Source organism: Ixodes scapularis, unplaced genomic scaffold (assembly GCF_016920785.2).
Source record: "Ixodes scapularis isolate PalLabHiFi unplaced genomic scaffold, ASM1692078v2 PGA_scaffold10__122_contigs__length_95168666, whole genome shotgun sequence".
Lineage (NCBI taxonomy): Eukaryota > Metazoa > Arthropoda > Arachnida > Ixodida > Ixodidae > Ixodes > Ixodes scapularis.
The window spans coordinates 36,579,923-36,593,164 of NW_024609836.1; the positions used below are offsets into that span (position 1 = coordinate 36,579,923).

Consider the following 13,242-nt stretch of genomic DNA (forward strand, 5'->3'; position numbering starts at 1 on the left):
TACAACACAGCATGATTAAACATGGCGGCGTTCCACTCTAAGCATCTCGGCCGTATTGGCATCTTTTTCTTTCAACCCAACAGCGGAAGTGACTAGAGTCACGTGACCGGCCCTCTGAGAAGCTCAAAGCGCAACGAGTCAGTGCACAGCGCGATCCGAAAATCCGAGAGCGGTTAGGAACAACCAGCTGAATTTGCTTTGAGGTTTGACTGCCTGGAGCTGAGATGGTTGGTTTGACATGCTTTTGAACGTCACCATCGCTGCAAGACACAAAAAACAGCTTGTAAGGGAGATCCTGCAGTCCCTGGCCATTGAGGCGGAAGGTGACGACTGTGTAATTACCGCCTCTATTACGCCATTTCTCAGAAAAATGTTTATCTGTAGTTAGCGCCCCATGTGAGCTACCAAGACGGGACGCTATCCATCAAGGATCACACCGAATATGTAGAAGTTACCACTCGGAAAGCAACGTTTTATTTTATGAGTGCCGATGAAAAAAGATTTTCAGTAAATGGTCGATGGTCCAGGATTCTGTGTCTCTTCTTCTTCCCTCCTTTGTTCTTCCTTCTATGTTCACATGGAAACCTTCAGAAGCATGCTCGGAGCACCGAACTTCGACAAGCCAAATGAGTATTGGAGCTTAAAAGCGCACTAAAACGCTGAAAAGCGACCAGCGAATACACCATTGAAAAGATGTTCCAATGATGCTTTGACTCGTTAGAAATTTGAGCGGAAACAGACCTCACCGAGCGAGAAACATCGAGGATTAAAACGTCTTTGGGGAATTCGCATTATGTAAGAAGTTATACGCGAAACAAATTAAAAAAGCAAGATTTTAATTCTCCGTACCACAAACGGCAGAACTAATTGATAGGACGGTTAGAGCAAAACGGCTGGCGAATCGGCGGCGTGTGAGTTTCAAGGGTGCCACGCCGATGACGTGTACGCATCTTCTACAACGCCTGCACACACGTGACCGCATTGTCGCAAACGTTTCCAAAGCACCTTGGGTCGACGTAGCTCTGGCGCCGAAAGCAATTGGCGTTGCCAATCGACCTGGGCTCTTCATGCTTTAGCGTCGGCGAACCCAAATGCGCGCCACATTAATGTTGAACGGCGTTCCTCGTCCGCTTCGCCGCGCCCCGCCATGGTGTCCAGCGCGGTGTTGTGATCAAATCTTCGAGTCGGGGCAGGGAGTTGTACCGCAAACGTTTAAAAAAAAAGCAAATTCTTGGAATGACGAGTGAAAGTAATCATTTAATTTCTAGGAAATATCACAAATATCTCTAGAAAAGAAAAGTCACAATGTCGCGTCCCTTAACGCATGCACCGGCCGGCTTCAGCAGACACGACGAGCTCTCATTTCGACGCAACTTTCTGACCCATTGCCCGCGCACTAACAGTGTAGCTAGCCTTTCGCGTTAGCAAGCCGCTATTTTTAAATTGGGCTTGTACGTGTTTGAAATTGTAGCGCTCTCGGAATAAAAATTCCGGGCTTCAAATTTTCCTTTCATTGATCACCTCTATTATTTTTACAGAGGGGGGAATTGTTGTTTTGAGTGGGAACGACTGACGGCGCGTACGACTAGCACATGACATACATAGTTCATGAATATCTCAAGCACGAGGTCGCCTTGGAGCCTAACTGCATCTTTGGTTCATCATCGAGCTTCAAGTTTTTGCCTGCACCCCGTGAAAACGCGTCCGGCCTAGAAGTATCTTGAGGTAGTGCGTCCAAGTAAAAATTCTAAGTAGAGCACTCAGACGTGCACACTAACATAAACGCAACGTATCGTACACAATACGATTAAACTTCCGCTGGATATTCTCGATTATATTGCTATAGGAAGAAAACAGAGTTTCAAATTACGGATGCAAGCTCTAAGCGCTGCTGGACAAGTGAACAATAAAGAGAGCGAATGCAGTGTGGTCAGCGAAATCTTGTTAACCTCGATACAGCATCAAGGCATCGTAGTGCCTGACTAGCTGTGTTGAGCACATGCTGGTGAAAATCCTGCCTGGTTTTCACTTGAACACCATGGTAGGGTACAAGAGACATGCGCTGTATCCGACTGCCAGAGAAAATATAGTTGAACACGATGCACTCGTGTCTCCTGCTCATTAACATTACCGAAATATCCTTGAGATTTAGTTGCAGTTTATTTGTATTGCAAAATTGCTCAACAGAACATACGCCATTTTGTAACAGGAAGCCGTCCTGCATATTCTAAACCTTTTTGATATATTTCAGGTCCTCGACGTACAAGAAACCTTTGGAATTGTGCCCTTGCGATGGCAAGTCATTAATGAACGCTAAGAACAACAACGGCGCAAGGTTAAAGCCCTGAGACACACCTGAAAATAATAAGAACGGCTAAGAAATGCAATTTGAAAAACTAACTCGATTCTGGCCATTTCCCAAGTAGTTTGAAGACTATAAAAAGTAATTTGTGCATAAGCCATACGTATTTATATGGACACAATTATGTTATGTGAAACCTTGTCAAAATCCTCTGACATACCAAAATAAATAGTGTCTACTTGACCGCGGCTGTGTATTAAAGGCGTGCTCAGCCTGAGGAAAACACTCATATTTGTCTCAATAGATCTGCTTTTCACGAAGCCGTGCTGCAATGGTGATATTTTTGTTTAAAAGAAAAATGTAGACGTTCATGAATATCAATTTCGAACACTTATGAAAATATGCATTAAAGTGACACTGGACGAAATTTGTTTGCGTTACAGGGATCTCCAGACTCAAATATTGGGACAACCACAGATATTATCCACCGAGAAGAAAACAGTGCGCTCTAATGTCAAATTATACAGATGAGTTAGAGCTGAAAACAGGATTAGAGCAAATCCCTTGATAATGAAGCTTGGGATGCCGTCATGGCCGGTAGAAATTTTCGATTTCAGCTTACGCACAGCAAGTGACACCTCATATTTTAATATACGTTCATAAACGAAACAGTCAAAAGTCTTCCACAAGGTTGAAACCAGCGAACGTGCTATCGGATGGTAGAAAAGAATTGAAATGACGAGCGAACGCCTCACATGCCTCTTCTCGTGTTCAACAAAGCTAACCATCGGTTTTCAACACAGTTGCGTTGACATTGTCCTTACTTTATGTTTTGAACATAAAGCCTAAAGCGATACGTTTCTTTTTTTGTTTTGTTTTAATCCCGTTCAGGTTATCCTGGTAAAGACCCTCGTCATAGGCGAGAAGCTTTTTGAACTATTGTTCTACCAGTTGAGTCCCTTTTGTGCCCCCCAATGCTAGCAATTCCGCTTCTTATATAGTTTATGGTAATGTCGCTTTTTGCAAATATAATATTTTAAGTCTGCTCAATACCAAATGGGGAATTTTGACTTCTTGGAGCAACCTTGGAGCAAGTCTTTAATTGTATCCTGTAAACAAATCGTCAGCATGTCGACGTAAGAATCAACGTTCTTGACGCTAAAGAAATCAGACCAGTCATGGCTACGCAGTGGGCCCCATCGCCGCAACACCACAAATACGCGAAAAAAGAGCCCAACAAGGTCTGCCCATCATGACGCTTAGAAGAGTGACGTATCTGTTTCAGTCAAGCCATCACTATTTCGCCAGTATGTCGTTGGCGCGTTCATCAAGGACGCTCTGCCGCGATAATGACGACGGGATTGAAATGTCTGCGTCACCCCTCTAAACGACATTTTGGGCAGGGCTAGTGCCGTACTTTTGCCTCGCGTTTTGGGGTTCGCGCCAAAGCAAAATAGCAAAAACGGAGAGATGAACATGCAAAACATTATTGACGCAAGTTCTTTAAATTTGTCTAACTTGTGATGCTACACTTCATTCCGTCCGGACGCAGCCGATGCAACCACCCGATGGCACCAATCAGACGGTGTCAAAAACGAGCCACCTTGATTAAAATAAGAGTTGTGGCGCAGGCTACTTGGTGAACGTTCATACTTTAAAAATCCGGAGACAAGAAAAATTACACCATCTTCCCGAGGGGAACCATGGGGTGATGCGGAGCATCGCGGAAGGTCGGGTTCCACCGCTCGCTTCGTACGTTTACGTTGAGCTTCACGGTCCCGAACCTCAGGTTCTGCTGCTCGACGTTCTCGAACCGCCGCTGCTTCACGTTGTTGTAGTTCAGCATCCGCCGCTCGACGTTGACGAATGAACGCCGCTTCTCGTTGCCGTAGCTCAGGCCTCTGCCGCTCGCTTCAAGCGTTTGCGCTCAGCGTCGCGTGCCCTTCGCTGCGCAGCTTTGTCTTCAGTGGACGTAGCGTTGCTGTTTGTGGGGTGGTGCTGACGCTTGCTTGCGCCAACCCACTAACTGACGGGACTGTTGCTTCCATCACACTTCATCGGAAGAACAGAGTGAAGTGGCGTCAACAGCGGTGAACTGAACGCTCGCAGCGCGCTACCGCTGCTTATATTCACACTTGAAGGAGAGGAGACTAGAGGAGGAGAGTTGCGCATGCGCGCGCGGTGTGAGTAGAAGCGAACGCACGCGAAGTGCACGCAGTTGGTAAAGAAAGAGAGCGGAGAGAGTAACGCGCAGCTGTTGGAGAGAGGGAAGGAGGAGAGTTGCGCATGCGTAGTGTGAGTGCGGACTACGACGCCGCGGGACATAGACCCGAGCAAGAGATGCTCCGCATCTGAAAAGGAAGACATAACACAACGAAGTCGTGTGTTCGTTGTATTTGTCCCTTTCTTTCCCCTTGTGTCGTGTTTCTTTAAGTATGAGCCATCATGGGTGTTCGCTATACTTGTGTACGTGCTGTATATTCGTTGAACCAATCATAAACATCATAAGACTAGTGACTTCCGGTTTTGACACATTTTGATTGGTCCCATTCACTCCTAGAGTCGGCTTTGTCTCGACCCATAAAACCAAATATTAAAAGGATGATTAACAAATATTATTTAACTGCAAATTGCCATGATGGCTACAACCTATATATTATGTGCGCCGAGCCTTATAAATACATCTTCGAGGAGGCATCAGCATAACTATCATTGCCCCTATTTAACAAAGAAAATCTCTTCGAGTTAAAATCAAATGCCCTATATATGGCAACAAAGTGAATGTTTAATTATTTTGTTCACCACTTAAATTCTTTCCGTCTGTAGTGCAACTCTTAAAAATCGTTTATTATTGTGTCGCTAAGCTGTAGCCATTACCGGGTATTTTAGGTTGCCACCTCACCTTGTCAGAACCTGATCGATTCAAATAATACATTTGAATGAGATCAAGAAATGAAAGCTGAGTTCTCTGAAGTCAACGTTTAATATCATCCTAGATTTTATAGATTGCTGAGTCTAAGTAAAGTGTTGTTTGTTACCTCAATGTAAAATATTATGGTACAAGCGATAAAACGTCATATAGCCACCTGTTTCGTGGCGGAAGAAATGCCTATTGCCGAAACAACGTAGAAAATATGCTCAAGATTTATTGGTTCCTACCGGATCGGACTGGTTTGAACCGTTATTTTGGCTCACGGGAGCTGAACCGGAACTCAACCGAAATCTCTGAACCCAAAGCCTAACCGAAACAATCAAAAGTTCGGTTCGACACTCTGGTTATTACTCAGTTAGCTTGCACGCCGGTTGGTATGGCAGGTTCCGCCGCTATAAAATGATCGTGCCATGTTTCTTTTTTCCTTGCATTTGCAGATGATTTGAAATACATTTTTCTCTATTTAGCATCCTTCTCGCTCAATAAAAGCGCATTCTTGAAAAAATAACAATGGTTTAGAAAGTTATACATATTACTTCGCCTGCATAAGATTACTCTCACGGATCTTACTGTCAATAAAAAAAAATGGTATACTGATGACGCCATCGGCCGCGCGTTTTCAACACACTGCGGCGCCACCGGACGTTCAGCTGATTTTGACTGATCGAAATAAAATATGACGCTCTAATATCTCATGACTACTACTCTTTCCCTGAGTAGCCAGAACTATTAAAGAAGTTATAATATGAAAAGGGCAGAAGGTCAAACATCATTGGAGGGCAGCTTTGAAGCCCAACCTGCAAAATAGTATATTCGGCCGGCACGCAAACTCGTTCCCAGTTTCCTTCACTCTATTTTCTCTTACAGATTTCTCTGCTCATCTCGTCAAAGAAGCGGGTCTCTGAGCTGCTCACCACAGAAAGCAAGGAGTTGGAAGAATAAAACCCACATTTGGGACGGACCACCAAAGGAGTGTTTCATTCTTTCAGCGTCAACTATTGTTAATCCAACACACCCCTCAGTTCCCTCTAAAAGGAAGAAAGTCTCCTTCTTTCTCGAATGGAAAGAAGGAATAGAAGGAGAGTTTCCTCCTTTCTGACCGCTTTTCACCTTTGACAAGTTCAACATTATTTGGATTGGAGAGTTTTCGCACAAATTAATATTTATAAAGTTAGCTAAATAGTTTGTGTTGATTAGCTTGTCCTGCACATTGACTCGCCCAAAGGGACTAGAATAATTCTGCTTTGGTTCTACATACGTTGCATGAACTAGCTTATTTTTTAGGTCTTGGCACACGTTAGTTGAAACATCCTCTGTAATATATGGTACAATGATAGTTTTTTGTCTTCTCTTTTTTTTTTTGGGGGGGGGGGGGGGTTAGACATACTTTACAGATAAATGCATTGCTTGTTCTTCTGATGGACAACAAAAAATGCTCACCACGAACGAAGCAAGCAGGATCGCCTGAGACACGAACGATCCCATCTTGGTGATCCAGGAAACAAATCCAACTGAAGCCATTCGACCGGTCAAACACCTCACCGAACGCGTTTCTGAATATTTCCACGCCAATGGGAAGAGGCTCCATTTATTACGGCAGTTCAAAAACATAATTTTGAGGGGATCGGGAATGTATTGGAAGCTCCAAATGACATTAAACAGTACAAGACCAGATGTTGTTTTTTTTTCAGCATGCTTTGTTCATGACATTAAGAATGATCTTTATATCGCGGCATGCACTGAGAAAGTAAGGTGACGCGAGAGCGTTGAAATGTCAGAACGCCGAGCTGTGGCTGAAAGGATCCAGAGTTAGGTCTTAAGTTAGCTGCCTTTGTGTCCCGCGGCACTCTTCGAACGCCTACGAATATGAGAGTCAAACGCCGGACGCCGGCGTTCCGTGTTCTAACGCGTTCGACGAGTGCAGTGGAGACAGAGGCAACTAGCTTTAGGTCTACCCACTAATCATTCCAATCAGAGCTCTTCGTTTTGAGATCCCAACGCGCTCGCATTACCTTCTCTCCCTCATTTCCTCAACGCATTGATTTCCGCTGAACTAATTCCGCGTCTGCGATGTGGTAAATATGTATAGATTGTTCTTTTCGACCGATTTTTTTTTATTTACAAAGATTGCGTTTTTAAAGTAGAATTGTGTGACACAGAGTGTCGCACAATTTAAAGAAAGTAGCAATGCGATCAAATGTAAAGGTAGTGTTTTCTGCGCCCAATAAGCTCATGGACCTGTGCAAACTATCAAAGCCCATGGCGTGCGTGCCAAACACGGATGTGAAAAGAAGTACAGAAGGAAATTTGTCGACTGTACAGATGGTGTGGTTTATCGCATTCCGTTGCCCTGTGGCAGGTACTACGTCGGGCAGACGGGGGCTGCCTAAATGATCGGCTTTGCGAGCACAATAACAACGTGCAAAAACAGAACGGTGGCTTTCTTGACTTGCATTGCAGGACATGCGGTTGTGGAAATGCAAGTCAGCGTTAGCACGCGAAATCGTAGAAGCCGAACACATTGATTATTTAGGAGACACGTGTGTTGCTATTCATTGTGACGTGTGTTGCTATGCCGTCGATTGCGTTATCGGAGAAGGAATTGGTTTTCTGAAAACGAGATAGTGTTTTTTTCCAATTATGCTCTGTGATGGTCGTTTTCGTTTGCTTTTTTCGTTTTTGTTTGTTGTCATTGTGACGATGGTTCAGACTACAAATACCGGAACACATATTCAATAAAAGTCAGTTGAAAGTTGCGCCTTGTTGTGTCCTCTTCTCTTCTCTTTGTCCTCCTCCTTGCTGCGCACAAGATTGTATAAGATGTCAAACAAACTCGCCAAAACAACCACTCTTGTACGATAGCAGTTCATCATAAACCGTCTCTATAAACTTCGGCAACAATACACTTGTTCAAGGTGATTTTTTTATTTATTTGTACTCTCCAGGCGCCGAAGTATTACAACAGAGGAGTGGGGTACAGATTACATTTATACGTTGGAAACTCACATAAACAGAACCACAGCTGCAGGGATTCTAAAAGATGGTGACGTATCTCGGGTGACGGTCGGCGTTCAATGCTGCGATAACCTTGCAACTTGGTATCTGGGTCAGCTTGTTTGTGTAATGTATATCCTCAAACACGCGCCGCTTCGAGAGCACGATTCGCATAACTGTAATGCATTTCCTGAACCTATTTATCTAGCCTGGCTTGTTTGTCTGGCCTGGGTAGAATATGTAATCTACATTCTCGAACACGTGACGCATCGCCAGCGCGATTCGAAGAATTGAACCTTTCCCATAACACCTGAAACCGCTCTGAAAAGAACGATCGGATTCACACCAAGTTACGAACGCATTATAGACCTATTCGTGTAATCAAAGTTAATCCGGTAAAATAAACGTTATTTTATTCCTTCTAAAACCAACGTCGCATTTCCAATTAACGACACGTCAGCACCCGGCTATGCTGACTCACCTGTTTTGGTTCAAAGTGTGACAAGGTCAAAGCTTCCAAAGTTTATCCCTTCATTTGTTGACAGAACGAGAATTTATTTGTTTTGAGGAGAAGTATGTGACCAGCTGGAGTAACTAGGGACGAGAGGCAAAATGTCTCGAGCGGCGGAGGAGTGTTGCCTTCTGAGCGGATGTCTCTTTACAGCGAGACGGCTGCTAAAGGTACGGTGACGGTGATCTTAGCAGCTTCTATTCAAAGACTGCACCAAGGATGCCTAGGAGTTCCGCATAGCGATATTCTCGCGCCTTTTGAGCCCGATCGTGGGAACGTTAAAAGTTTCTTCCGAAGGAGTTTGAAATGACTCCGCTTATGCATAGCTTTGTTGGGGTTTCTTTGCCACTTTTACGTAGTGTATGTACATAATGAAAATTATTTTGTTGTAAAACACTCATGCGGCGATTTGTAATCAAAGTAACGATTAGCGGGTAACGTAAATTGAAAGGGGATACCGTAAAATGATAACGACGTTACTTTAGTCGTTAGACATTTGGAATTATAACGAGTACGTTAGTCAAAAAACTAACCCGTTACCAGTAACGTCGTTACTTGTACCGCGTTACTTCCAACTCTGTTTTTTCACAGCTTCAAGGTTGAAAGTTATTTTGCAGTGGGTAGCAATCTGAGCTCCGCGGCAGATTCTAGGAACAGTGCCGGGAAAAGCTTCTTTTTTGCCCTTGTTTTCGTGGGGAAAAAACGCGCTTCCCGGCAGCAATGGAGGCCAGCCACGTCAAGGTATTTTTGCGCAAACTGTCTGCCGAGAGGACTAGTGTCGCAAGAAACAATGTCGCTTAAGCTTGGAATACTTTACAGAGATACGGGCTGGAGTACGCGGCTACATACTTTATAACCGCGTGCTGCGTGTTTAGTATCCTTTTGCAGCTGGAACAGCTTCAAGAGCGGCAAACGCTGACTTAAGCCGGCTGTGACCCTTACAACATTCATCCAAAGAAGGGCGCTAATAATATCAAGAAAATAGTGCATATTCTAGCGCTACAGTCGACATTCGACGCAGTAAGATTTGTTGTTCACAATTATTTCAGTGATTTTTGTATTGTTTTTACAAAAGCTATGTTTGTTTTGGACATCAAAATCTAGCTCGGGCTACTCTTGGAGTTGCACTCACGCAGCTGATCTGTCAGGAGAGAAGTGAAACGTCTAAACAAAGTTGAAGTTGGCATTATACCAACAAAGTTGGTATAATGCCAGACATGTCGTGTCTGGCATTATAGAGGTTTAGGGAGCAGGTGTTGAGCTCCATCATTATACGATAAAGACATTGCCTGGTTTGTGAAATGGTTGGCATGCAATTTTCTCTGAGAGAGGAGGTGGTGAAAATGTCTATTTTATTCTATTGCAGAGAAATGTTATATACGGCTTAGAGGTTGTTTAAAGTATAAAAATATTATCTCCGCTGGAGAGAGGATTGCAAGTTTACTGCTGATATATCCAGAATACACCGGGGAACATTAACGGGTCCCTCGGGGCCTTACCATCTATTTACGTCCATGGCCTGCGTCCCGTTCACAAAACATCAGCTCGGTAGAAGAGGAAGGAGAGGTCGAAGCTCGCGCTGTCCCATTCCATTTTTAGTCACCCCTGAAGGAGGAGTCAAGTCGACCCCGAAACGTTGGGAACTCTTTGTTTCTAAACTTTCTGTTTGAGTTTTCTTTTTTTCGAATTGTTCCCCAAACCAGATAGATTTCTGTCGAAGATGTTTGCTTTCAAGCTGATGGAAACTGTGCAAAACCAAAACTTAATTTTAAAAAAATCCTTATATAGACTTACTCTTCCCCATGTGCACTCGTAGATAAGTGTTTGATGAGCGTGTTACTTTCCAATCCAACAGTATAAAACAAATATGGGTACAAATGTTTTGGACGGTTACATCGTTTAACTTATTTTGAATAGTAAAAGTTGAATATTATAATGCATGTTTGTACTTTACGCAAGATTTGAAGCAAATTTTTTTTATTTGAAGATCAATACTAGATTTGTTTAGTTTATGCGCCTTTCATTGCACCTTGATATATGGCTTGGTGGTTGCGGAGTTCTTTTCATTTTAACTTTAGCGCAATGTTCATGAACAGAATTCTGCCATCTGGCCTACTCGAATGCAGTTCATTCCATTTCACACATTACAATGTTTACGAGAATCACAGCCTACATATGTTCGGTCATGGCCCAGCACGCACATGTTTCCCGCTTTGGAAGGCGAAGACGTGCGGAAGAACACTTCAAAGCAGCGTTCGAGCAGCAACTTGAAGCTCTTGCGCTTGTGGCGTTGGCTGCGTTCTCTGCTTAATAGTGAACGTAGAGCCCTCAGAAATGGCGTCCAGTGCCAACGTCCAGCTTAGCGCTTTGCAGCCCTTCGCACAGAAGTAAGGCATTTTTACTCATGCATTTGGCGCTCCACGTGAACGTCTAACTTCATCGTACGCTGTAGCAACGGGCACTCGGCGTGAGCATCTGCTTCATTGTCTGCTACGCAAACCATTGAAGCAGGCGATGGAGCAGACGATGTCGCAGACAATGTATAGCAGGCGATGGTGCTCATTCGGGCTACCTAGTTGGCGCTGAGGGGATCTACTAGTGATGACGTTTAGAGGAGGAAACGCGCAGGCCTTGTCCTTTAGGTGGTATTGCCTGTAACCACATTTTGGAGAATTCTCCGTGGTTTTGTGGTAATCCGCATAAAAAAAATGAATTGCTTGACTTGACGGCATTTCTTCGCAAGCGCAACTGCCACCTTTTGATTGAAAAAGAACGGATTTGCTACTGATTTCACAAAACTAGTGAGCCCCGGCTTGAGCGTACTGAGTTGCAGAAACGGTTTTCTCAAAATCCCAATCGCTTCCGTTTTTTCTCCCACATTTTTATAGTTTAGCATTTAAGCCATGGTCATACTTTGTGCAAATAAAGATTATTATCAACTTCATATAGCACGAACGCCCATGCTTTCTCGCTGTTAGATGCGAGTAAGGCAGGCGCTAGAGTGCCCGATTACCGGCCGCGCGCCTCGCTGCCCGCCAGTGACGTCACGTTACGGTTGCGGGGAAAACTGGGGAAAAACTAGGGAGAACAATGTTTCGGTTTCGGCAGCGAACAAAATGTCACTTTTTAAATTAACTAGAGTGAATCTGGAAGAACAAGATAGCATTTCGGAAGCAGAAAGCCACCCACATTCAGATAATCATGTCGTATTACACCTGAGACTGCGGTGGAAGAAATCGGAAGACCTTTCAGTAGAAGGAACAGACACAGAGAACGTCTCTTTTTGAGACGTCCTCTGTGTCTGTTCCTTCTACTGAAAGTTCTTCCGATTTCTTCCACCGCAGTCTCAGGTGTAATACGACATGATTAGCTACCACCAGCTCGCCTGCACTCTCACCGTCTTTTCACACATTCAGATGATGCCACTGGAATAGGTAGCTCAAAAAATCGGCGGAGTTCCCCTTAAAATGTCTTCGCCGTGTTTTATTTTTTTGCTAAAGTTAGTCTAAATTAAACAAAGTTTACAGAAATCAGAATCTGCTCATTTGTATAAGCTATAGCAATCTATGTTGTTTACATTAAATTATATTTCACGAAGTTCGAAAGGTTTGGTTTAAATCATAATATCGCAACCAGTGCGGTTTAACTTTAATTAAATTAACCTTCAACTTTCTTCTCAACATTGTTTCTAGGGCACCACTTTCTTATGTTGATTTAATGGCAGCCGAAACTTGTATAATCTTCAACTACATTTACATCCTTACTACGGTATGTGCTTTACTACGGTACGTGCTGCTCGCTGTACATTAGGCCGGTTTCACAAAACGCTTTTTCACATCCACTAAGCCGCGTTTTGCCATTTTAATGAACAGGATCCGCCACTTTTTTGATTAGTTTTCATGCGGATGCTTAGTTATTAGCATCGTTTCTAATGTTTACGAAGCGCGCGGGCATGGTGAGTGATCGCGTCGACTGCAGAACTCACTAAGTACAACCTGGGGCGTATTTGGAATCGCAAAAAACAATGCTTAATTCCTTCTTTTCTTTTGGAGTGTTTTTTCGGTAGTATACTTACTGCGGTCATTAAGGTGGCCAAAGGATCGACTTCTCGATCGCTGGCTCGTTTCAAGTTTGAATGAAGTTTTATGTATACAGTGAACGTGTTCATTCCCCAAAGACAAGGGAGGCGGAGGGGGGCGCAGTCATTTTTATTTCACGTTAAACATCCAGCGCCAGCCGGTATTCTGTCCTTTTCCCGACATCTGTGACTATTGAAGACAATCATAGGGTGAAATAACTCGAGCTAGATGGCCAACCGTGCCTCCGTTCGCAGCACATAGGGCAAAAGTTCATAAACATCGCTTCCGGCAGGACTTCGAGCCTGAAGTACGACGCGTGAAACAGCCCTATGGTCAGGAAGAATACCTAAATCCAAACGAACAGCTGGGAAATTAATGAATTTAAAGAAAAAAAATTAGGTCGGCGGAGTACCTTGGCCTGCTG

At 43.9% G+C, this 13,242-nt stretch overlaps 1 protein-coding gene and 1 pseudogene across 1 annotated transcript in view; both read right to left on the bottom strand.

Annotated features, from left to right (window-relative positions):
* Positions 1-6,719, bottom strand: part of LOC115325933 — a 32,127-nt gene extending 25,408 nt beyond the window's left edge. The window contains exons 1-2 of the mRNA XM_042287796.1: positions 6,678-6,719; positions 4,632-4,645 (exon numbers count right to left, since the gene is read on the bottom strand). Coding sequence (XP_042143730.1) covers positions 4,632-4,645; positions 6,678-6,719 — 56 coding nt within the window. The remainder of the gene's footprint in view (positions 1-4,631; positions 4,646-6,677) is intronic.
* LOC121834059 lies at positions 1,862-2,463 on the bottom strand (annotated as a pseudogene).
* Positions 6,720-13,242: the final 6,523 nt, after the last annotated feature.